This window comes from Cryptomeria japonica, chromosome 2 (assembly GCF_030272615.1).
Source record: "Cryptomeria japonica chromosome 2, Sugi_1.0, whole genome shotgun sequence".
Classification (NCBI taxonomy): domain Eukaryota; kingdom Viridiplantae; phylum Streptophyta; class Pinopsida; order Cupressales; family Cupressaceae; genus Cryptomeria; species Cryptomeria japonica.
Genome location: NC_081406.1, coordinates 568,990,097 through 569,017,830, shown reverse-complemented (window position 1 = coordinate 569,017,830; position 27,734 = coordinate 568,990,097). Strand labels below are relative to the sequence as shown.

The 27,734-nt window shown below is 37.9% G+C and overlaps 1 protein-coding gene across 1 annotated transcript in view; it reads left to right on the top strand.

Annotated features, from left to right (window-relative positions):
- The window catches only part of LOC131043549 (uncharacterized), a 216,920-nt gene that overhangs the window by 169,362 nt on the left and 19,824 nt on the right, over positions 1-27,734 (top strand). Inside the window, exon 7 of the mRNA XM_057976765.2 lies at positions 4,191-4,326. Coding sequence (XP_057832748.2) covers positions 4,191-4,326 — 136 coding nt within the window. The remainder of the gene's footprint in view (positions 1-4,190; positions 4,327-27,734) is intronic.

The following is a 27,734-nucleotide window of genomic DNA, read 5'->3' as shown; positions in this document are numbered from 1 at the left end:
TGAGATTATAAACTATATAAGGAATATTGGTCATCAAGAGAAATGTGATGCTAGACACTTTGTCTGTTATTCATCTTCCCAAGCTAAGAGGGAGTGTTGATACATAATAGCTTCGGTAAGATAAATGATTGCATGGGAGATAAATGAAGTCTCCCATTCAATCATCTATCTCATCGATAGATAAATTCAGATCTCACTGATTATTCCTTTATCTATAATTGCTCTCCTTAGTCTGTTACAGCATTTATCAATTATGTTACTCATGCAAACTGATGATTAAATTGAGTGCAAACTATTAAACTGATAAACCGATAATGATCAGGTCTTATTCTAACCCTTCTGATTCATTATCGGGTTACCACTTTAATAGCCACCGAATTTACAATGATCGGGCTTAATGCATTCCATCGACTAACTAATGTTATCGGGGTAAATTAATTGATAACCGACTAACTAAAGTTATCGGGTTTAAACCGCTTTAATTGCCGCTGATTAATATTGCCACCGATTACCATTGGACTAGTTATATTGATAACTGAAATGATATCGGTTCATTTGTATATGTGATGACACCGATTAAGCAATTGGTAATGGAGGGACACGACCAAGGGGTATCTTGGTCGGTCATGTCCAAAGGACATGATCGATCAAGGTACCACTTGATTGGTCTCCTCCATAATATATATACACCAATAAAATGTTGTGGAGATTGTAAATGTATTCTAAATTTCCAATTTAATGGACAGGTTATATGCAAGCTGTTGTATTTTAATTTAATATTATGTCAATGATACTAATATTGTAATCTTTCACTTTTACTGCAGGTAAGGAGAATGAACATTTATTGATTTTGATATCATCTCCTTTGATCGGAATGATGTATAAGTATTAGGGTGGCCACGATCAAGTGGCACCTTGATCGGACATGTCTTTTAGACATGTCCGACCAAGATGTCACTTGGTCATGACCCCTGCTAATAACAGCCGATTCATAACTAATTGGTGCTTCATACATACCCGATAATGAATCGGTATCTTTAATAATAACTGCGTTTATACTATGCCCGATAATGAATCAGCATCATTAATCATAACATCGTTTATATCATGCCCGATAATGAACCGGTATCATTGCTGATGATAATAGTGCTTAATCATATCCGATCGGTATGTTATGTTAATTGTTAATTGTTACAGATAAAACATACCCGATTATGAATCGGTATCAAGGCATATGAATTATAAACAATAACAATGTATGCTATTGGGTTAATAACCCGATAGCATATTAATGCTGATATGGATCGACATTAATATGCTATCGGGTTAATAGCCCGATAGCATTATAGATTGACGCTTAACATAGTTAAGCAGGTCGTCAATCTAATCCAATATTAATATCATGATTGTGATCAAAACATAAAGCATGAAATGAGTAAACAGAATATAGGAGATTACTGAGTTAGAAGATTCTTATCTTGCAGAGGCTACTAATGCATTAACAGAGATAACATAGAAAACATTAATGCTCTCTCTCCACCTGCAACAAATAAAAGAAATCAGATTTATTATATTGTGAAATAACGTATACTTGAAAGGAAAACTACTTTGAATATAACTTGCACCTTGAATTGAAAATTGAAATACATTTACAGATGAGACAGTCTAAAATTATTCTTTAGAGTCCTACAATGAGTGATCTGAAAAAATACTCAATTTGCAAACCTATTAAGTTTTTAACCCTAGGTAGAGAAAGCTAAGACAATATGCTAGATTGAACTAAATTGCACCTATATTGTGCCTAATACTACATTTTCCCTTAAAAATAGTTTTGTCTTGCAATTTATTGTGCAGTTGTAGATTTTTGAACTTTACTCCTAACTTTCACAAACAAACTTGGATTTGAGCTTTACAAAGTGGATATTTTTCCGAGCACTGCATAACCGTGCTGGCTATTTGTTCTTATGCTGTCATTTGACTGCACTTTCAGCTTTATGGTCCACATTGAACATTGTGGAACTCTAAAAAATTAGCTACAGCGTTGTAATTGCACTAATATGTCAAGTGCCAATCGTTGTAACTTGCTAAGGGTGTCATAATTGAAGTCTTTTTGGAGGGAGGTGGGTATTAATGCAAATACTCTCAACTTATAAAATGCTATCACACATGTACTTGTCTTTTGGGGGCTAATACATTGGCATTTTGTAATAATGAACTGAAGTAACTTTTCATTCTGAGGAGGCTTAATCTATGGGCTTCTAGTGTTTCAGCACAGCAAGACATATTGTGGGATGAGGGATGTAGTCACATAACATGCACTGTGATTCCACCTCTATCTATTGATGAAAGCTCACATAGAGTTGCATTGTTTTGCATCCACTTGTTCCCTTTCTACCATATCATGCTTATGACTTGACATATCCGGATTCACATGTCAAATTGAGAGCTATTTATCTATGGTAAATTTTTTTAGATCTTGCATTGGACTTGCAAAAATTCACATCTCAAATCAAGAGCCATTCACTATGGTCAATGTTCTTGAATCTTCATAGTACTTGATCCATTTGATAATTTCAGTTACAATTCGAAATCGACATTGAGGTACTTGAGTAATTGCTTCATTCTTCTTTTGGTGAGGCAAATTCTTTTTGTACATTGGGATTCTTTTGGATTTTACATGGGTACCTAATATGGTGTGTCTCGCTAGGACCTTTTGCACCTTATATTAATTTTACTTAGATAATTAATGTTATTTACTTGGGTAAATTAGGAAATAAGAGCACATGTCAACTTTTATCAAGTTCCTTGATTGATGGTAGTTAGGTGCCACATCTCCCTCATCAAGATGAGTGCACTTGACACCTCTGCTTTTATAGTTGGGCTAACCCTCTAGTTTACTGCTCTCCTCTGGGACACTTGTTACCTTAACTTTTGCATGCTTGGAGTCTATATATTGCAGTCCATTTCCTTGTTTTACATACTCTTTAATATAGATATCGAAACCCTTTTATTCTCGTTTGCTTTTGAATTATTGTCATTGTTGTTTTGATCTTAGGGAGATTTAATATTTGCTTAATCTTTATTAAATCTAACAGATTCCAATTCTATCCCTTTTAGTTGTGAAGGATGGCGGTTCTCTTTTATTAGGGGATAGATGCTACATTGTATGTCCTTAAATAGAATGGATTATAAATTTCTCAAAAGGACTCTCTTTGTATTGATGTGGAGCAATGAGTTGTGTTTAGGACCTGTATCAGTTAAATGGGTTTGTTTTAATTTTGTGTGCTTGGGTAGCTTCAAGTTAAATCATAGTTGCAGAGTTCTTTAAAAAAATGCTATCTATTCTGAGGTTTCAATGCCATTTTTTGCATTTTTTTAGCATTAATTGGTCAAACCTTTTTTGACTTTTTTTGACCAAAAAATCACATTTAAATGTTTATATATTGAATTCTGGGTCCTTTTTTTTCATGTCTGCAGTGATTTTTTCAGAGCAACTCTAGGCAAAGTTTTGCCTAACCCTATTCCTAACTTGATATATTCTGATTAAACCTTGTTTAATTGAAAAAATCATTTTTTGGTTTGCTGACTTATTCCCAAGAATTGTTTTTGCTACTATAGTCAGTTTTCAACCATTGCACCTCTACCCATTCACTCCTAGGCTGTATCTATCATGAGCATTGCTCCTAACCGTTGTATCATTATAGAATATCATAGGTCATGAAAGGTTTTCTTGTGATAATATATGTTATGAACAGAGTATGGAGATTGTACCTATTTGAAGAAATTGCACTCGAAGTGATGTAAATACAGTGATTGGGTTTGCAGCATACATTTTTTGTGTGAGATTTATCTCCTTTTTTCTATGTGGATGGAATAGATTGTGCATATTAAGAACATTTTCCTTCAATTTTCTCTTAGGAAGCTGAGAAACTATGGACACTTATTGAATGCAGGAAAAGGGTAACAAAATCATGGGATACTCAAGCAATAATGATTAATTTCTTCACTCCCCATGCTGTTCCTGTACCCCTCCATTTCCACCCGCCACCCTCTCCCTAAATTTCTTAAATTTTATATTATACAAATACAGATGATCTCTCATTGTATCTTTGTTGCAATTTTATTTTGCCAGTTTTGTTTGTTTGTTTATAAATTGGAATGTGACATTATATATGTATTTCTATATGCAGCAATGTAGTTTTGGACACAATTCTTCAAATAGGTGAAGCTCTTTCACTTGCTGACGGGCATTCAGCAGAGCTGGCCTCCAATAAGAAGCTCTTTGATATTGCTTGTAAAGTGATAAAACTTTCTGGAAAAGATGAGGTACACAGATGCTAAATTTTCTTGTAATTATTGTCTTACAATTATAAACTCTACCAGATTTATATTATCTTACAAATTGTAAGATTCCACTTGCCATATGCTAGCTGGATATTTACCTAAAAGGCCATTATTACTGACATTGTAAATGGCTATTCCATGTCCTCTCTAAAGTGTTAAGTGCATTGAATAGAAAAGGGACCAGTGATTCTCGGCTATCTCTGAACTTGTAATTTATTTACACTCGTGCAACAGCAAACCTGTATTTTTCTAAAGAAAGCAGCTGTAACAACAAACCATTGGAAATTCACTTGAGCTGTATGAAGCTTTCAATGGCCCAATCTTCATTCATTTGGATCAGTTGGTTTAGAATTTCTCGAACTTCCATTGCACCATTGCATTAAAGAGTGTTATATTATTGAACTATATAGGAAGATATTTCACATTTGAACCTTTTGTTGGTGTTCATTATTAATCGTGTTGGTGTAATTAAGATATTTTACTTTGGTTAATTCTCACCTAGGTCCTAATTACACTTTACTTAGCTTACTTAGGAAATTACATAGGAGTAGTTGGAGCATTTCCGCTTTAGGTGGAATTATCATGTTATTACATTATCATATTCACTTTTTGTGGTTGCACTTTTCCACCTTAGGTGGGTGATCCACCTTTAGTGGTGTTATCACACTATCACTTCTCCATTTTAGGCGGGATGGTAGCTTTTCATTTTTCGTCTCATGTCATAAGATTATGAAACTTGTCACAATCTTATGCACTCCTATGTTATCACCTTGGCTTATAACCAAGCGGTCTCTTATGTATTATTCAATCCAGTTGATCCATGTTGTATTGCATCATGTTGAGAATACAATTTATTCTTGTCACATTTTTACTCTCTTGTTCATATGCTTTCCATTAGGCCTCTAGATCTTGGGTGTCTACCGTCATAGCCAAATATTACATGGTATTAGAGCCATTTGGGTGCCTTTGGATAGTAATTTTTTTGTGAGTTTTTGGTGCAATTTGGGGTTTTGGATCGTGGCTTTTTTGTTGCAGGTCAAAATTGGAACTATATTGGGTCATATTTGAGGCCACCATTGAATTTAAGAGGTTTGAGAAAGTTAGAATCATCTTTTGTTTTGTCTAAATCCAATTTCGGAGGCCAAATTTAGAGCCATTTGAAGTTTGGAGGTGCGGCGGCGATTCATGCATCATAATTATGCAAACGATTTTCAAATAGCGATATCTGAGTCATCCAAACTCCTTTTTTCAAGCAATTTTTTTTGATTTGGGGTAGATTTTTGTACTCTTCATAGTGGTGCAAGAGTTTTCTTATAAATGTACACAAATTTTTTTGAAAATTGCGAAATCCCTATTTTTACAACTTTTGGGGCATCGCTTGGGCTCATATGGACTCCTTTTAAGATGCAATTTTTTTTCAAAGTGCATGATTTTTTCTATATTTTATAGTGGTGCTATCAGTTTGTAGTCATTGTGATTAGAAATTTCACTTTCAGAACATGGCCTTACTTGGCTTATTTTTAGTTTGGTCTTTTGCATTAGTGATTTGTGTCTGATGTAGCCTGATTGAGGTAGTTGTAGACAATGAAATCAAAAGTCCACTTTGCCTTGTTTTGCAAGTGGCCATTTGTTAAGCACACAGCTATACTGAGAGGGGGGGAGTGAATCAGTATAACAATCAACTTTTCAAATTTAAACTTTACTAATCAAATATAGCAACAACCTAAATGCAATGAACACAAGGACACAATATATATGTGGAAACCCTAAATAGAGAGAAAACCGCGACTATAAAATTGATTTATATGAACAATAGTTTCTTTACAACTTGTAGAGGCATCAACCCCTCATTCAGTTTGTGAGCACCAACTTGTTGTTGTAGTTCTTTCATATTGCCATCATATATTATTCCTTTTCTCAATTAATTATTACCCTTGAATGAGATCACATATCTCATAAAATATATATGCAAGAGGTGCCCCTTTCACCAAGGGACACCACTCTTATTAATTAATATAATATAATGTTAACTATCAATATATTATTATATTATCAATAATTATAAGTATAATTATATTCTCACAACTATAATATAATTATATCATCTCATAATAATGATAATATAATATATTATCTCACAATAATAATATAATAATTATATTATCAATCACAATATAATCACAACCTTTGTGTTATGTAGGCTTGTGGATTCCGACCACAGCTACAATAAAATCAACACTCTCTCTTAGATAGGAAGGAATCCTACTTGACATCTTCTGGTTCGTCATCTTGATGTTATCTTCAACACTCCCTTTCAGCTAGGGAGGATACTTCCAGCTGCACAAGACATATCACCTCATTGTGATGTCAACCACAATGACTACACCCATATGAGGAAAGTAAAGATATCACCTCACCGTGATATCAATCATCATGGCTCCTCCATAGATATCACCTCACATGATATCAACCATTATGGCATATCCATAGACATCACCTCACGTGACATCCACCATTATGGTTTTGTTGTGACCATTTCACACATCGCCCCATCGCAAATGGGGACCCCCTCTTTTTGCTTGTTTTCCCCTCGTTTTTCGCCTTCGTTTTTAGGATTTTGTTAGTCAGTTAGTTGTCTGGATTTAGGGTCAAGCCTTAGGGTTTTTATTTTTGTCTTTTCAGGCCAAAATCCAGTCGTTTTTGAGAGCTTTTGAGCTTCCTTTTCTAGGATGCAAATTTTGAATGCAATGAATTCGCCAGAATGGTCTAATGTTCAATTGGAATGTTGATGCAGAGCTTAAATTTGTCTAAGTGTTGAGAGAAGTGTGAATTTTTGTCCGATTGAATATTTTGACTAAATTTTGACTTTTTTGATTTTTGATCTTGGGCATTGGAAATGATTTGTTTTCGCCTTGTAAAGTGTTAAATTGTGAAAAATCATGTTATTTTGGCCTGTAGGAGCAAAATCGCTCCTGTCCATCAGTGAAGGACGGGAGCTCATTTTCAAATATCTCACTACTCCTGCAGAGTCCAGACAAATTTCGAATTGGAAGTGATGGAGAACGGCGAGACCTTTCCATTGAATATAAATTGAAGATTTTCATGAGCACAGAAATGCCTCCAGGAGGAAAATCGCTCCTGTCCCTCAGTGAAGGACCGGAGCTACAAATCAAATTTTGCCTTGTCCTTGCGAGATTTCGTGGACTTGATGATTTGAAGAGGTCCAAAGGGAGATGCTTTACCAAATGAATATAATTTAAGATGCAAGTGCAAAGGAGAATGGTCCAGAATGCAAAGTTCGCTCCTGTCCCTCTCCAAGGGACCAGGGTGAAGTACCTTATAGCTCCCGTCCCTCTCCTAGGGACCAGAGCGATGTCCTTCATTGAGCAAAATCCAGGCAAAAATCAAGATAAGTTTACGTTCAAAGGCAAGGAAGACGGTGAGATGAACTCATTGAATATAAATTGAATATTTTAAAACGTCCACAGGGGTCCCAAAAGGCCTAGTTCGCTCCTGTCCCTCAGGAAGGGACCAGAGCGATTTTTGTTATAATTGATTTTCTGGCCAAGTTACAAGCAATGTCAAGGCATGGATGAATGGAGTAGAGCATGACGAATCCATTGAATATAAATTTGGAACCGGACAAAGTGAAATAAGAGCCACAAAAGGAGGATCGCTCCTGTCCCTCTCCAAGGGACCAGGGCGATACAATGATTATTTTGCTCCTCACTCAAGTTAAAACCGATCTAAGTCAAGACAAAGGGTGGCAAGGACATTTCAAGACATCTTCATCGAGCACAAGCACTTAAAGGTCATCACAATGAAGAGATTTACACTCTAAGACCCAGATCGCTCCTGTCCCTTGGGAAGGGACCAGAGCGATATCTCTATAATGGCGTAAATTTCAAAAGGCAAACAAGTTTCGAGCAACCAAGAGGGTCAAAAGGACATCATTTCACGTAATGAAGATGATTGCAAGTTGGTACAAACAAGAACAAGCACATAATGATGGACTTCGCTCCTGTCCCTCGGGAAGGGACCAGAGCGATGTTGGATATATTGGCCACTTCATGCAAGATTTACGTAGGGTCAAAGTTTTGCAAGGTCTTAGAAGGTCCATGGTATGATAGGAAGGTGATACACGAAGATTTCAAACGTAAAATAATCACCAAAATGAACATAGGGACCATATCGCTCCTGTCCCTCTCCAAGGGACCAGGGCGATTTGCCTTGGACTCTCCATTTTGTTTCAAATGCGTGCCAAGTCAAATACTCCACAAGATCATACAAGGTTCGAGACATCATTTGAAGATCACATGCAAGTGTTTTGAACGTCCAAACATTGTTAAATATGCTAAAGAGCTCATATCGCTCCTGTCCTTTGGACAAGGACCAAGGCGATCCCATCAAAAACACTCATATTCCTTCAAAGTCGAGGCAAGGCAAGGATGGGCATGGTAAAGGACGGCGTTTGGAAGACATCACAACGAAGATCAAAGTTTAAAGTTACCAAGTTAAGGAGAAAAACATGGATCGCTCCTGTCCCTCTCCAAGGGACAAGGGCGATGATCCCTCTAAACATCCAAACACTTCATACAGGCAAAAGGAACAAGCATGGAAGGAACGAGCAAAGATGTTATTCGCTCTACAATGAAAGATCGAAGGTCGAAGATGCATAGTGAACGTGAAAATCATAGATCGCTCCTGTCCCTCTCCAAGGGACCAGGGCGATAAACATCCAAAAGGCACCTATGAACGCACACAAGGCAATCAAATTCGAAGGACTCATCAATGATCAATATTGAACGTGGAAAGGAAGGAGATGAACGTTAAAAATGCAAAAATCTAGACAAAATCATGGATCGCTCCTGTCTCTCTCCAAGGGACCAGGGCGATGAGGTACGTCCCTTTCATTTTCATAATATTGGCGCCAAATAGACAATTCGAATTTCCTTAAAATGCTAAGTTCGATAAAATTGAAAATCTAATTTAAACTAGCATTTAATATGGCGTTGATCCTTTATTAATTATTTTGCCTTTATTAAAATCGAAATTTGCAAATTAAAAAACGTAAGGCATTTAATAATTAATTAATTAATTAATAAAAATCGCATGGAGCACTCATTTAAGGGAGGTCGGCCTTTTTGTTTTATTTAAATCATTTAAAATCATTAAAAAATCATTTCATATCCTCAAGTCGGCCTAAGGAATGAATGCAATGTAAGCGCTATATATGGAGGGTGAGAACTATTATTGTCATATCATTATTTTTATCCTTCATGCGAATTAAGGAGAAGCGAAGATAGTGCGAAGTATTTCATGTATGGTGCGAATTCAAACCAAAGGTGGCGCTAGTCTATCAAAGGGTGGTGCGATATTTGAAGACTTCATTGGAGCGAATTTGCCAAGGATTGAAGACCACGTCAAAGGGGCGAAACTTGGAAGATTTGTTTGGGCGAACTTGAAGATCCATTTGAGCGAATTGTCAAAGGTGCAATTGAAGATCGCGTTTGATCCAAAGGTGGCGAAGTCGATCTTTTGAGGAGATAACATTGAAGATCATTTTTACCTCAATTTTGCCTAGGCGATCTTTTCCTTTTTGCATTCTAGAGTTAGCTCTCTATTGAGGTATGGCGACCTCGAAGGCGGGAGCATCCACCAGTCGCTCAGCTCTCATGAAAGAAGATCAGAAGACCGAAGAAGTGGAGACCAAGATCGTGTCGAAGTGGAGCAACATTGGAGATACCAACTTGGGGAACTTTAGCACGAAGAAGTTTCGAGAGGTCCCTTACATTGGCAAGCCATCACCTGTCGCCCGGAGAATAATAGAGAGTGGCATCATCAAGGCGGCCGGTTTTTCTCCAGCTATTCAGTGCCACGAGTTGATGATTGAGTGTGCCCGTCACTACAATCCACAGTCCAGGACAATTGTGTCCAATGAGGGAAACACTTTGGCGTACCTTTCAGAGGAAGCTATAAGTGAAGCTTTCCATCTTCCAGAGCACAGGGACATGATATACAAGAGCATTGAAGGAGCCAGATCAGTGTACGATGATGATCCAGATGCTTGCCTAAGCATAATCAATAAGAACTGGCTACTTAAGAGTCGTCCCCGTCTAAGCAAGGTACCGAACACACCGCATCGGATTGATTTCCAGGAGGAGTACAGAGATTTGATTACTATGCTCAACAGAGTTACAGGAGCACCTCATGCCTTCTATTTTGAGAAGTGGATGTTTTACTTCATCCAGGTGATTGTTCAAGGAAAGGGTACGATACATTGGGCTAGGATAATTAGCCATTGCTTAGACGTACAGTTGAGGAGACTCAGGGCTACTAAGTCTTTCCACATGAGTTCATACGTCATCTATGCTTTGATCAGGAGTGTTGAGTACGCAGGACTACCTCACAGAGGAGTGATTGGAAGAGGACCCGGTGAGGTCAGAGCTTGTGAATCCTATACCTACTTGCATCATCCGCCAGGGAAAAACTACAAGTTAGTTAATGATACTTTCACGATGAACATCACAAGGACGTTGCAAGGTGGGATTCACAACAGATTATCTCAGGATGCCCAGGAATTCATCAAAAGGTACGGTGCTTGGTTCATTCAGTTTCCCAAATTCACTTACATTAGAGTGCATGGATGTCCTTTACCTCCATACATGTTGCCGAGGTATCCGACAGACAGAATTGTGTTACTTGAGGTAACAAGGCAGTTGGCAGCATATGTGAAGGCATTCAGACACAGACATCAGAATGGAGTCCAAGTACCTATTATTTTGGGTAATTTAGTTGAGGTATGTCCTAATGTCTTAGCCATGGATGACGCAGAGAAGGAGTTAGCCTTGTATTCTTTTTCTTCTTTTGCTTGGAGAAATAGCTTTGATCCACATGGACATTTGGAAGAGACGGTCGGTAGAAGATTTAGACATGAGCACCAGATTGAAGATTTTATGATGAACCTCCTGGATGATCTTGAAGTGAAACGAAAGATACATTCTAGATTGCCTTTGGATTTCATCAGGAAATGCAGGATTTACAGAGTGGCCGACCAAGCTCAGGACAATGGCAGGCACGTCCAGTCTTCCTATGATAGAGAAAGCAAAACAGTAAGGTTGGATTGGAATGAGCCTGAGGTCGTGGATTTAGATGCTTTGATGGCACCAGTCTTGTCTTGTACTCGCAGATGGGTAGACGTTCAGCATCAGAAGTTGAGAGAACAAGGCGTAGCTATGTCTTTTACTTTGGAAGAGAAATCAGCCGAAGGTGGAGCCAGTGTGAGTGAAGGCAATCCCAATCCTAGGAATTCAGGTGAAGGTAACCTTCGATGTGCCAGTGAGGGCAATCTCCATCCGAGAGGTTCAAAGAGAAAGGAAAGATCAGGAAAGAAAGAGTCTTCCAAGAAAAAGCAGGGTGCCAACAAAGATCAAGTGCCAGGTACTTCTTCTAGATCAGAGAATAGAACAATTCAAGTAGAAGAGTCCATGGAGTCTATGGTACAGAATGACAGACAGGAGGAAGGACAGGCACAGCATGTTTCGTCAGATGGATCTCTCCAAGACTATGAGTTGGATGAAGACAAAGAAGACAATGAAATGACATCTCCTCCCAGACAAGAAGAAATAGTGCATAAAGAGATTCAAGTTCAAGAGACAAGATCGAATATCCCAGATTGGTTGAAGGAAAGATTGACTAAGGTGATCGCAGTAGAGGACGAGGACAATGCAATTGATTTAGAGAGCCTTGTTGGACGCTCACATGAAGTAACAGAAAGGAAGAAGGCTACCAAGATGTCCAAGATGATTCGAGATGAGACTGGATCCAGAAAACTGCAGATAGCTACACCGGCAACAGACAAATATGAGGGTGAGATCCTAGCAGAGGAATATGATATACAGACTTTTGAGTTAGGACCATCCACAGCAGAGCAGACTTTAGATGATGCCACCGACACATTTGAGGCATTGAAGGACAAGCTTAGAGAAGAAGTTGAAAAGAATAGAAAGCTTGAGAGAGAGGTCGGTGCATGGAGGACATATTTCAGTCACATCAATGAACCTTTGGGACGTCAGGATCCAGTTAGATCACCAGTGCAGGCATTGCCCCTTCAATCGATCAATGAAGCAGAAAGATTCAGGAACCTGGTCCAGCGTACATGTAGTTGGATGGATAGATCTCATACAGTGGCCATAGATTTTGTTTCAAGGATGACGAAGATTATTCATCAGGCTATCCAAGTTCTTGAGATAATCCACAGATTGATGGTAACAGTAGCTGCATTTGCCCATACTAAGGACGTTATCATCCCTGTCTTGAAAGTAATAAGACATACATCCAGAAGAATTTTAGCGCAGGAGAGGATCTTGGAAGGTGATTCTCACAGTTTATTTCAGTGGTCAACCTTACTCCATATAAAGAGTGTTCTCTTCGAGGACATCAGTGTTAGATGTGGTCAAGTTGAGGAGGTGATCAATCCGATCTAGGACAGAGTATTTGAGGTACTTCGTACCATTCTTGGCAGAAGGATCGAGGTCGAGACAGATGTGGATATACAAGAATTTGAGGATAGAATCAAGGTCATCTTTCGCAAGGACGCAGATGTTACAGATGAACAGTATGATCAGATGTACGCCACCATGCTCCTGATTGATAGAACGAAGGAACTTGAACCTACTTGGGACGCAGCTCTTCTAGATGCATTCGATCAGATCATCCACTTAGAAGAGAGTATCAAGAATCTTCCCGAGATTCCAATCACAGAAATCGAAGGAATCGTGACAAAATTCATTGCATATGCTAAGAAAGAGAATTGGAAAGGGAATAAGATTCTAGATGAAAGGTTGTTACAGATGACATGACATCTTATTTCTCATTGGTTGATACCTCCTAGGTTTTTGTGCCGAATTTAATATTTGGCTATGTATTTAATATTGTTCAGTAAAAAGGAGGTCATTTGTAACAAACCCTAATTAGGGTTTAGGTGTCATGATCTTGTCCGTTGATTTACTTTCAATCTGGACCTTTCATTGTAACTGGGGATGCTATTTATACCCCCATTTTTCATTTCATTTGGTAATAGTTAATAGTGTAATAGAGAGTTAATAGTTGATTAGAGTTATAAGCAATTTTATTTTGTAGCAAGATTGAGTCTTGAAGAGAGAAATTCAAGCAATTGTTGTACATGATGATTTGGAAATCAATAAAATATTGAAGTTATGGTGTTTTGTTGCAAATTTCTTGAGTTATCTTCATGGTTGTTTGATACACTTGAATCGTGCTCAATCGAAGTAGTTGGTTAATTTGAAAGACTAAGTGTGAGATTTGATATTTGGTAGGATTCGTAATCCAAACCACTAGCTTCTTGCTGATTGTAGGAATGCCTTGTGTGGTCGACTGGAGAACACTTTGAGTCCTTAATCTTCAATTATCATTGTGTCTTGGATATGTACCTTCGTAGTAGTGTCCTTGATCTTTGATGCATTGAATACCATTATATTACCTTAGAAGATCGCACTAATTTCAATTGAGTTGTTATCTTATGGCAAAATTGAAGTTGGTTGAGTCTTGCCAAATCTCGTCCATACTAAGTCATTCATAGGGTTAGGCTAGATTAGACCTCTTTAAACCCTATCTTTTTGCTATTTTTTGAAAGTTCCTTTTAGTTTAGTAAAATCTTCGAGCTTTAGAATGCGTAAGACCCCTTGGAGGAAACAGCAAATCACATCATACCACTAAAAAGCTTGTCCACACGTAGAGACCCTACTAAAAGAACCTTGGAGTCTACCTAACTGATCCATTACGCGAATCTTCAGCAGTTAGAGACTATTTTCTCAAGAGAGGATAAGATGCCTATTGGTATTTTATTCTGTGTATGATGGTGTACAAAATACACGTCAACAGGTTTATACATAGATATCACCTCACGTGATATCAACCATTATGGCATATCCACAGATATCACCTCACGTGATATCCAACATTATGGTTTATCTAAAGATATTACTACGTGGCATGTCCACGGATTTCACGTCACATGAAATCCACCATGAATATCTCTTTATGTAATATCCACCATATGGCTTATCCATGGATATCACATCTCATGATATCCACCATTATGGCATATCCATAGATATTACTATTAGAGATATAAACCATTATGACATATCCATAGATATCATGTCCCATGATATCCATCATAATGGTATGATCAATCAATATCATAAGATTGTCACCTTACGATAATGATCAGATGTACAAGTGTTCACTATTGAGAAATCGTCACCTCACAATAATGTTCACAGGGGCTCATCAAGCACTGAACCAAAATTGTCATGGAGTCACACACATGATACTAATCATGAACCATATCATGATACTTGAACTCCACATGCTTTGACCTTTCATGAAATACAAGGTTAGAGCCTGTATTACTCTTGGTGTATTCCAAGCTCACCAAATATCCATCTATCCAGGAATATCATGACCTAGGAATTAGCATAAAGGCCTTCCAGCCTACATATATGGGACTCCATCCCATGAATCATGATCCTCTGACTGATCACTAGAGAAACCATCTCTGACATCCTCTTAACTGCTCCCTCTGTCACGGAAGCATACCATGCTCACATGGTTCCAATCATGGAAGATACCTTGCTCCAAGAGACTCTCATCATCTGGTATGATCTACATACGGCTGAAAGTGCAAGATCCAAGACCACCTTGGACCTCCTGTCATAAGATCGAGCCCTAGACCAGATAGGAATATGACCTTCCTAAGATTAGAACAAGATCCCCTTGCAGTCTGCTCCCTCTCACTAGGAGAGCCCTCTTGTCTCAACTTTGCTACCTTCAGTGTTGTAGCGATCAAAAAGTATATTGGAAATGTATTATTGCATAGCGTTGCCCAGTGCTATCATTATAACACAACATTTATTTTATTTCCATTGGCATACATATAATGAACAACTTTTCATGTCCAACAACCTGTAAATCTCCTAAGTGTGGCGTTCCAAAAGAAGGGATGGAGAGTTCCATGGTTTGGGAAAGGGATCACATTTACCACATAAGCTTCAGCAACAATAATAATCATCTCCCACCAATATTACGCATGCACTACAACAATATTATTCATCTTCCTAATCAACGTTGCAATAAAACATTAGCGGCCCGCAGTTTTAATATTTCCTTCTTTCGTTTAACCTCTGTGACTCAAAATAATTGTAGAGATTATTCATGGCAACCATAAATCTCTTATTCATCCACATGTAGTTTCCAGCAGAGATTACTATATCGCACCATGAAGTGAAGCGATATGAAATGCAATTACTAGGAAAGCTAATAAATATTAACTTTGATATATCGATCTTATTATAAAGAAAGAGATCCTTGTCTGAGCCAGCCTCTCTAATTACTTTTGGCAAATATTAATATTTACGCCAATATTAATATTTGTCTTTATGTAAATCTTAATTAGTCAACTAGAATAATATCCTTTTGATGTATTAAACAAATGACAATGCTTTGAGAACAGATTATTAATCCTCTTTGGATAATCGCACCTCCTTTAACACGTTCCCCTTTTAATACAAATCACATCTCTTCTAAATAGAGGTTCACTGCATCATTGTTCATGCTGCATTTCCTTTTCACATTACCATGCTAGTCGATTGCTTTGGTTTACTTGTGCAAAGCTTCATTATTCATAACCATATTCTGTAGTATAATGTCCGCACTGCTTCATTGTTATATACACGACTATATATATATCTTGATCTCTGACTATAATGCATGCACCGTTGTTGAATATCTATGCACCCCTGTTATATGCCTTGCTATATTATTTGCTCCGTTCTATTCACACACTGCTGTATATAATCCACGCACATTTGGTTATATGTTTTGTTGTGTAGTATTCATGCAGACTTGGTGATATACTTCGCTGTATAATATTCACGCCGTTCTTCTCTAATATATTTTTGAATATAATATATGCACCGAATGTTCTTCTACTTATTCATAGAACTGTTTAGTATGTGTTCAATATCCCCGTTCACAACTTTGGTTATTATAAGATTGTTGCCTTTTTGTCTTTTGAATCATTTGTATATTTAAGACGGATCACACTTAACAAATTATATATTACCAATATAAGGATCGGGCCTTTCTTCTTGCCAAGTGTTCCCGATTCCAATACGCAAGACACCATTCGTGAAATATCCAATGCTATTTCTTTGCTTCATGGTAATAATGTCACTGATATTATAATTTCTTATTTTCTCACTTTATGAATTGTCCGTATTGTTTATGAAGTCTCCCCTGCACATAAATATTCCAAAGTTGCTGTTCAAAGACTCCTATACTTCACAAGTAGAATTCCATGCTGGTAATATGAAAGGCTTGATTCTGTTCTGCAGTCATGTATTTCATCTATTTATATTACTGCCGCTAGTCTCATGAATCATTCGTTTATTTATAGATTTGCTTGCACCCTTGTATATATATTTCTGCCTTAGGTATCGCTTACTTTGTATATCTCAAACATTGCTCTTTGTAATTAAAATCCATGATCGCTGCTATCTTATCCGTATACACTGTTCTTATTGCACCATAGTCGCTATCTCTTGAACCGCTGTTAAGATCAGTATTATATAGAGATTTAAGCACTTAAAACAAAACTTATTTGGAGATAATCACTGTTTATCCATATAAGACGTATTATTTGTTGTATCTAAAACCTCACAGGCCTGGTAGAGAACCTGCTCTGATACCATGTTGTTGTAGTTCTTTCATATTGCCATCGTATATTATTCCTTTTTTCAATTAATTATCACCCTTGAATGAGATCACATATCTCATAAAATATATATGCAAGAGGTGCCCCTTTCACCAAGGGACACCACTCTTATTAATTAATATAATATAATGTTAACTACCAATATATTATTATATTATCAATAATTATACTATAATTATAATATAATTATATCATCTCATAATAATGATAATATAATAATTATATATATTATCGCACAATAATAATATAATAATTATATTATCAATCACAATATAATCACAACCTTTGTATTATGTAGGCTTGTGGATTCCGACCACAGTTACAATAAAATCAACACAACTCACTAGAGGCATTGTAAATATTATTGACTAAACTGATTCATTACAAAAGGAGATGAAAGACTCCTTAAATAAAGAATACAAGGCAATCTTTCCATAAAGGAAAAGATCGAGAATAGAAACACAAAAGATAAAAACATAAGTTTCTAAAAATGACTAACGACGATGATTATTATATAATATTACATTTTTATTTTAATACCCTCCCTTAATGGTCATCCTAATTACTACCCTACAAAAGATATAATCTGTAGGTCATTTGGCCATGCATGCATAAAAGGCTGCCCCCTTCTCCTCAGAACGCTCTACGACATGAGATGCCAAGATCCTCCTTGGTTCTGTAGAACTTCTAAATATGAACAACTTTACCATAATCCTTCCAACATGATGTTGGGGAACAAAGCTATCCTTCCCTTTATTGAGATCAACTTCTCAAAAAACTTCGATTTTTGTTGACAAAATAATCAGTCAAAAACTATAACCACAATTTTGTGGAAAAATCGGCAAATCCTCCACTGCGTCTGAAAAACAACCACGATTTTGTCAAAAGATTGTCAAATTTTTTTGTAGATGAGCACTGTTCGCCTTAGCAACTCTAGGTGCAACCCAAAACAAATTGCAAGAAACCTCGATTTTTATGAAAAAAATCGTCAAACCCTTGATGTGATGCTGAGATCAACCACGAACAAAAAAAAGGCCAAACTTCATTGCATGGTAAAACAAAAAACACGTCACGCAAAACAACCCAATGAGGGTTGACGTCCTCAAATGCTTGAAAAATAACTCCAAAGATAATCTCTAGGAAACACAAACTCCAAGATTCACAATTTCCAAGATGCCATTAATGCTCAACAAACTTCCTTATATAACTCCATTTGGGCACAAACCCAATGCACAAAGAATGTGGGATTAAAGAATGCTATAATAAAATAACATTATCTCGTTATAAGTGGACTTTTAATACTTTCTTTCCCAACATTAGTCCAAGCATAAAATAAACACTTAAGTTAGATATTTAAATTTAACTTTAGAAACCTCTAATTTAATTGCCCAAATAGTTAACGGCTCATTAAATTTGCAAACTTGATGACAAATAATGAACACCATAAATACTGGCATTATAAAATGCATCAAATAATCCCAGCCATTGAGCCATTGCTGACTTACTATAAATAGTAAGTATCTGGAAACCCTGCCAAAACACCTCCGATTGGCCTGAAATTGAAATCGCCTAGCCCAGTTCCCTTATTGATCCCTGTAAAGTCCTAGTTAGCCCTCTTGACCAAGGCAAAATGGGCTAACAATAGATCACCAAATGGCTGACGAAAAGGGGGACATTACAGTCCGCCCCTCTTGAAATTGCTTGTCCTCAAGCAATCTCAACTTTGAATGCTGCAAAACATTCTCGCCCTCACAAGTAGCATCCTCTAACGACAAATTCTTCCATTTTACCAAATACTCTCTGATGGCCTGTCTCCGTAAAGTATGCTCCCTAGTATCAAGGATGGCCTCAAGGACCAAAATAAGTTTCCCCTCATTATCCAATGGAGGTAACTCTGTTGAAGGTACCACATTATGACCCAATGCCTTTTTGAGGCGAGATACATGAAACACGTTATGTACCCTATTGTCTGCCGACAACTCTAGCTCATAAGCCACCTCACCAACCCTCTTGGTAACTTTGAAAGGCCCATTGTAATGTGGCTTCAACTTCTCTACACCACTTCTCTTGAGAGTGGATTGTCAGTAAGGCTGCAGCATAAGATAAATCATGTCACCAACCTCAAAAGATCGCTCCACTTTGCGCTGGTCTGCATATTGTTTCCATTGGTTCTGAGCTTTCTACATGTTTTCCTTCAAGGTCCTCATTATATTTTGAATCTCCTGTAAAACGTCCTTTGCCTTAGGTACACGGTTATCGCCAAATAACAAATCCAAAAAGCTCAGAGCCTCATAGCCATAAAGTGCCATAAACGATGACATCTGGATAAACATATGATAAGTGGTGTTATAGCAATATTCTTCTAAATGTAACCACTTCACCCATGCCTTCTGCTGCCCTGCAATATAATTACGAAGGTATCCTTCCACCCACTTCTTCGCAATCTTTGTCCCCCCATTTGTTTGCAGGTGATAACTAGTGCTCGAGGTAAGCTTTGTCCCACACAACCTGAAGAGCTCCTACCAAAAATTACTTATGAATCTGCTGTCTCTGTCACTAACAATGCTCTGCGGCAACCCATGCAACTTGAATACCTCTCGAAAAAATAACTCAGTTGTCTGAACCGCTGTATAGGTGGATGAAATAGGGAAGAAGTGTGCAAACTTTGTCAACCGATCCACCACAACATAAATGCAATCCCTGCCTTGGACCTTAGTAGGCCCGTAATGAGATCCATTGACACACTGTTCGACTTTCTCTCGAGAATGGGTAGGGGCTGCAATAGTCCTCTTGGGAAAGAGTGCTCATGCTTATTCTGCTGACACACAGGGCACTCCCTCACATACTGTAACACTTCTGTCTTAAGCCCTTTCCATGTAAAGAGCTCTCTCACTTGCTTGTAAGTTTTGAAATAACTTGTGTGACCTGCTAACGGTGAGTCGTGGAAAGCTCTCAAGGTCTTCTGCTTCATAGCAGATCCCAACACTAAGAAAATCCTCTCCTTGTAAATGATCAAGTCATTTACCACTATGTACCTGTCATCCTGTATAGTGCCATCAATAATGCTAGTTGCCCACTTGTCTTTAGCATACTTTGCCAAAATCATCTCTCTCCAATCATCTACTAACACTCCCAAAGCACACAATTGAGGTGTCCTGGATAAGGCGTTAGCAACTATATTTTCTTACCTCTGACAAAGACTATGTCAAAGTCATAGGCCTGCAACTTGCTGACCCACTTCTAATGCCTATCGTTCAAGTCCTTCTGCCCAAGGAAATGCTTCAAATTATCATGATTCGTCTTGACTGTGAACTTGCTACCCACCAGTTACTGTTTGAATTTAGCCAAGGTGTGTATCATTACCAACATCTCCTTGTCATAAATGTTGCAAATCCTCTCAATACCCCTCAACTTCCTGCTCTCAAATGCAATGGGGTGCCTATCTTGCATCAATACCGTACCTATGCCTTCCCCTGAGGCATCACAATGCAACTCAAAAGGTCTACTGAAATTAGGAATGGCCAAAACTGGGCAAGTGCTCATCGATTCCTTAAACTTGTCAAAACATTGTTGAGCTCTATCTGACCACTCAAATGCATCCTTCTGAGTCAAATCTGTAATGGGAGCAGCAGTTTGAGAAAAATCCCTCACAAAGCAGCGGTAGAATCCACACAACTCGAGAAATCCCTTAAGCTGTGAAATGTTCTTGGGTGGCGGCCAATCTATAATAGATTGGATTTTATCTAGATCCACACGAACTCCCTTAGCACTGATGATGTGCCCCAAATATAACAACTCTGTCATCCCAAATGCACACTTAGACATCTTAGCATACAGGGACTCTCGCTCAAGAATGCTTAGCACAATATCAATATGTTTCAAATGCTCCTCCCAAGTCTTACTGTAAATAAGTATATCATCAAAAAATTTTAGTACAAATCTCCTCAACTGATCTTTGAATATCCTGTTCATGCAGGACTCGAAGGTAGCCGGTGCATTAGTCAAACCAAAGGGCATGACTAAGAACTCAAAGTGCCCAAAATGACACATGAAAGCTGTCTTCTCCACATCATCTTCCTTGACTCGAATCTGATGGTAGCTAGATCCCAAATCAATCTTAGAGAAGCAACAAGCTCCATGCAACTCGTTTATGAGTTCATCAATGTGGGGAATGGGGTATCTGTTCTTAATTGTTTTTTATTCAATTTCCTATAATCAGTGCACATCCTGAAAGTCCCATCCTTCTTTTTAACCAACACAATTGAAGAAATAAGTGGCCTCTTACTAGGCCTAATGTGCCCCATCTCAAGAAGCTCTTTGATAGCCTTTTAATCTCATCGTTATACCTCTTCGGATGCCTATAGGGAGTAGTAATAACAGGTTTAGCCCCCTGCTCTAATTCTATCACATGTTCAAATCCCCTGTCAGGAGGTCTACCTAGCGGTATATCACCAAACATTTTGGAGTGTTTGGTCAACAATGATTGCACTTGTGAAGGATACTCTCGCTTCTGCTGACCTGTTACCTTTGGCATCACCAAAATCTTAGCAGCCCACTAAACCTGATCATGATGTATCAAATGCTCCATCCTTCTAAGTGATACCACTGTAAGTCCCCCATCTGATAAGCCTCAGAGTACCACCTTCCTACCTTGATGCTCAAACTTCATTTCCACCTTCACCAAATAAAATGTGAACTCGACCAATGATGCCATCCAAGTCATGCCTAATATCACATCATAGTCCCCCATATCAACCACATAAAAATCATCCACTAACTCATAATCACCTATTTGCATATGGAAGTTAGTAATTTCCTGCATGCAATGGATTTTGTGTCCACTAGCCACCATGACTCTAAACCCATCATGCTCCTTTGTATGTGGGCCTCGTTTCTCCACCAACTGAGCATCAATGAAATTATGTGTGGTCCCAGTGTCAATCAAAGATATCACACGCTGCCCCTGTAAAACTCCACTAACCTTGAAGGTGATTGCCTTTTGGTTACCTGTCCAACGTGCTAAAACCCTGTCATCACTGGAATTCCCTCTAGTTGCTGATCCACCATCACTGTTCCTAGAAGCTGATGAATTTTCTGAACTCTCTAAAGCTGTATCCTCTGCTGAAAAGTATTCAATCTTCTTGGTCTTGGCCTTAAGATGACACTTATGGAAAGGATCCCATGGCTCCCTGCAATGAAAACACAATTTTTTCCTCCTAAGTTCATTCAACTGATCATTATCCAATTTCTTATCTCCCTCACGTGGCTGTTGTGAGTCCTTTTGAGGTGGTTTCTTATCTGTCTTTCCTATAATGGGAGTCCTTAGGCTGAAATTTACTTTTATAGGATGAAGGTGCTGAGTCTCTAGCCTTTTTAATAGCCTCCTTTAAAGTCAAAGGATCATGACCCTTGACCCTGTTGAGTTTAATTAAATTCTGTGATCAAGAGGCTAGAACAGATGAAAGGTATAGTCTGGAATTTACTTCGAACTGCAGTAGTGTGAATGAAGGAAGCACAACACCTATAAATTTTCGGTATTGTCCTCCTCCCCATTGTATGCATGTTATATATCTAACTAAATGAGAGGGTATGTAGGGAAGAGATATGTCTTCCCATGGGGGAAGACACATCTCTCCCTACGTACCACTCAACACGTTAACAAACATATTGCAATTTATTATAAATTGTTTAACCCAGCCCGTTATCATTAAGGAGTGTAACTGGTGGCATAAATAATATCTCCAGCCCGATAACACAAAGGGGTGTGACCAGTGGCAATCACCACAATATATTCGATTTATTTATTGTTTATTGTTAACATGTAAACTAATATGTTAACAAGTAAGCATCGAAATTTTGAAGTTGTTCGACCGACGTTACTAGAATTAACACTCCCTCTTAACTAGGGAGGACACATTTAGAGAAAAAATCACAATTCATCCATTGATTGTGAAGAGAAGAGATATCACACCATAGTGATATCCAGAGATATGGTTCAACAATGAATATCAAGTCTCATGATACTCACCATAACTCATAGTTATCAAGTAAGGTATGTGCACTGGCATTAAGTCGCATGATGCCTACCATACTGATCACGATTTATGGCATGTCCACGAATATTATGTCCATAATATTCACCATGAAGATCTCTATCATAATTATGGTTTATTTAATGATACCAACCAATTGATATCTACCATAATGTTTCAGAGGTATATGCTATAATGACATGTCCACAGATATCAAGTCACATGATATCCATCAAGATGGATAAATTGATAATTGTAAAATTGTCACCTTACAATATCAATTTGAAACAAGTGTTCATTATTGAAAAGTCGTCACCCTTCAATAATGTTCACAGGAGGGCCCATGAAGTCACAGAGTCACACACATGACAAATAAAAGAGTTTACACATTAAACATCTTAAATATATTAGTATATCAGAATAAATGAGACTCTATCTCAAAATTAAATAACATTTTCAACCATACCAAGTTTATCTCTAAAGTGTTCAATCTTGATCCTGGAGAGAGGCTTGGTAAGAATGTCTGCAATCTGATCACCTGTACTAATATAATTCAGTCGGATCACATTCCTTTCCACCATATCTCGAACATAGTGATAAGGAATTTCAATGTGTTTAGACCTGTCATGAAATACTGGATTCATTGAAAGCTTGATGCAACTCTGATTGTCGCAATAGATGACAGTAGGATTTAAGGGCTGATCAAACAGTCCTACAAGTAGTTTCCGGAGCCATATTTCTTCTCTTGCTCCCATGGAGGCTGCAATGTATTCAGCTTCTGTAGAACTCTGAGCAACTGAAGACTGTTTTCTACATATCCATGAGATCATTCCTGATCCTAAACTGAAGCAACACCCTGATGTGCTTTTCCTGTCAACTATGCTTCCAGCCCAATCAGAATCAGTGAATCCATGTAGGTCAAGGCCTACATGTTTATATTTCAGACCAAAACCAATAGTTCCTTGAAGATATTTCAAAATATGTTTTGCAGCAACAAGATGTATTTCCCTAGGTTCACACATGAACTGACTTAGTGCATTAACAACATAACATATATCAAGTCTTGTGTTTACCAAATACATCAGAGATCCAATAATTTGTCTGTAGAGGGTAGGATCTGCAAACTCTGATTCTACAACTGCTTCCTTTAGCTTGTACAGATTTGTCTCCATAGGTGTGGTCATGAATCTACAATCCATCATTCCAAATCTCTTGAGTATATCAATGGTGTATTTTCCTTGATTAAGGATTATACCATCTGCTTGCTGCCAAACTTCCAATCCAAGGAAGTAGTGAAGAATTCCTAAATCCTTCATATCAAATTTAGAGGCTAATTCTTTCTTACACCGAGAAATACGATTATCCTCTCCTGTGATTAGTAGATCATCAACATAAAGAATAAGAATTAATAATTCACCATTGATTACTTTGTAGTAGAGATTTGGATCTGCTTCATTCTTGGAAAACCCTAATTCCAAGAGATAGTGATCAATTCTTTCATACCATGCTCTGGGGGCCTGTTTCGGTCCATATAGGGCTTTCTTTAATCTGCAAACATGTGATTCAGCCTTATGAATCACAAAAACTTCAAGTTGCTTCAAATAAACTTCTTCTTCAATCTTACCATTCAGAAAAGCAGTCTTAACATCCATTTGATGGACTTTCCATCCTTTAGATGCAGCAATAGCCAAAACTGCTCGGACAGAAGTGTATCTGGCAACAGGAGCGAATGTCTCTTCATAGTCAATACCTTTTTTTTGTGAGAAACCTTTGGCAACAAACCTTGCTTTGTGCTTCTCAATGCTGCCATCTGCTGCATGTTTGATTTTGAAGAGCCATTTAGAAGATACCACAGATTTGCCTTTAGGCCTAAGCACAATATCCTAGACATCATTTTTGAGAATTGACTGATACTCTTTTGACATAGCATCTTTCCAAACTTGATGCTTGAGAGCATCTCCAACATAGGAAGGTTTTGCATCAATGGTCTCACTCATCAAGGCAACATAACTGGAAAATAGGTTAGGTCTCTTACTTTCTCTGAAGGTCCCCTTTGGAGCAGCATAATTTTCAGCTTCTTGAAGCTTCTTTTTAGCCCAAAATGGTCTCTTCCTAGTTTCGGGATAATGTTCCTCTAAAGGTAATTCTTGAACTTCATGCTTAGCATTTTCAGGGGTCTCCCTCTGAATCTCAGGGGTGGGATCCTCATCCATGCTTGTAGGAGGATCTTGGTGTTCTAATTCATTAGAGCTTTTGGACCTCCTGAATGCTATGTCTTCTTCAAAGATGACATCTCTGCTTAGTTCAATTTGCCTTTGTCCAAGTATGTATACTTTGTAAGCCTTAGAGGTTTCATTGTACCCAACAAATACCCCTTTCTTTCCAGAAGGTTCTAATTTTGATCTCTTTTCTTTGGGAACATGAATATAGATTGGACACCCAAAGATCTGGAGATGACTTATGTCAGGTATGTTAACAGTAAAGGCTTCTTCAGGGGTTTTATTATCAAGAAGAGAATGAGGACATCTATTTTGAATGTACACAGCTGTCCTCAATGCTTCGACCCAAAATGAGGTTTCTATATTTTGGTCAAACAACATAGCCCTAGTAGCTTCTACTATAGTCCTATTCTTTCTTTCAGCTACCCCATTTTGTTATGGGTTATAAGGTACAATTAACTCCCTCTTAATCCCAACATTTATGCAATAATCTTTAAACATATCAGAAGTGTATTCCCCCCCATTGTCTATTCTTAAGGTTATGATTTTCTTACCTGTCATTTTTTTTGCAAGAGCTTTGAATTCCTTAAATTTAGAAAGGATTTCTTCAGACTCTTTGTACCTCATAAAATATATCCAGGTCTTCCTAGAATAATCATCTACAAATATTACATAATATAAAAATCCTCCTAAGGAGGGTACAAACATGGGTCCACATAGATCAGAATGAAGTAATTCTAATACATTTTTGGATTTACTGTTGCTAGAATTGAAAGACCCTTTAGTATTCTTTCCCAAGGCACACCCCTTGCAAGCTCCTTCAGAACCATGACTTAGCTTGGGTAGGTCAATCACCATCTTCTCTATTTTAGGTAGGGCATGGAAAGAAGGTGCCCTAATCTTCTGTGCCAAAGTTCATTCGAATCTGGAGTCTCATGAATCAGGGCTTGAGGTGGAGTGGTGCAAAGTCTGTAGAGGCTCTCTTGTCTTACTCCAATGGTGTGGGCTTTCTTGATGGTGGAGTTCTTTGGCCAAGCAAGTACCTTTCCTTCCATAAAGGTTAATCTGTAACCCTTATCTTCAAGTGCAGAAACTGAGACAAGGTTTCTCTTTATACCAGGCACAAATTGAACTCCAGTCAGCTGTAGGGATATGCCTGACTTTAGGTTGATATTGCAGGTTCCTATTCCCATAAGTGGATAATTTGAGTCATCACCAATTGTCACTTCTTCATTTGAATTTTCCACAAGTGTATCTAGGTGCTCACGAAATCTAGTGATGTGTCGAGATGCTCCGCTGTCAATCACCCATGTGTTGGAACTGGAGGTGACTTGACTAGAGAGGGCTGAGTAGAAGACTAGTCTCTCGGAATCACTCCCTTTCTTAACTTCTACCATTGAAGCCCGTTGTTTGATCCTGTCTGGACACTTCATTGCATAGTGCACATATTGGTCACATCTGAAACATTGTACTTCAGAAATGTCTCTCTTCTTCTTTGAAGACCTCTTTCCATTTGAGCCGTTGTCCCTTTTTCTCTTAAAGTTCTTCTTCTTTCCTTTCTTGTGGGAATTTGAGTTTAGAACTTGAATGTCCTCATTGCCATTGTTTTGTTTTATTCCTCTTGTGACAAGCCGAGATTCCTCTTGAATGCAATCGGTTTTCAATCTATCAAACTTAGGAAATTTAGAATGAGCACTGATTCCTTGAATGAACGATTCCCATGAGGTAGGGAGTCCATTTAGGACTATCATAGCAAGTTCTTTGTTGTCTGCTAGATGTCCAATAGTGGATAGTTGATCCCTAAGATCAGTGTTCCTCAAGAAATAGGATGTAACTGTCTCTCCTTTATTCATCTTTATATGGTGTAGTTGATTCTTCAAGGTGAGAGCCCTACTAGTGTTTTGATTTCATAAATGTCAGCTAGGGCTTTGAACATCTGAAAGGCCATCTCATATTTAGAAATAACTGGCACAATATGGTCTCTCACTGAATCCACAATTATCTTAAGAGCCTTCTCACTGTCCTTGCTCCACTGAATTTCCTCCGTATCATCAGAGGGTTCAGGAATTTCACTTTTGACATGGGAGTCAATTTTATTTTCTTTCAAGACAAGCATGATCCTGAATTTCCAGGATACAAAATTTGATGCTCCATCTATTCGATCTTCAAACCTAACTCCGGTTGCCATTAGGATTATAGGAGTGTGATCTACTAAGAGCGGGGTGAATGTCTATTTGATTGTTACAGAATTTAATTTGATCTTCCTTAACTTAGCTCTAATACCATGTTGAGAAATGGACCAGCTAGGACTCGAACCTAGGACCTTCCATACGTTGCTGG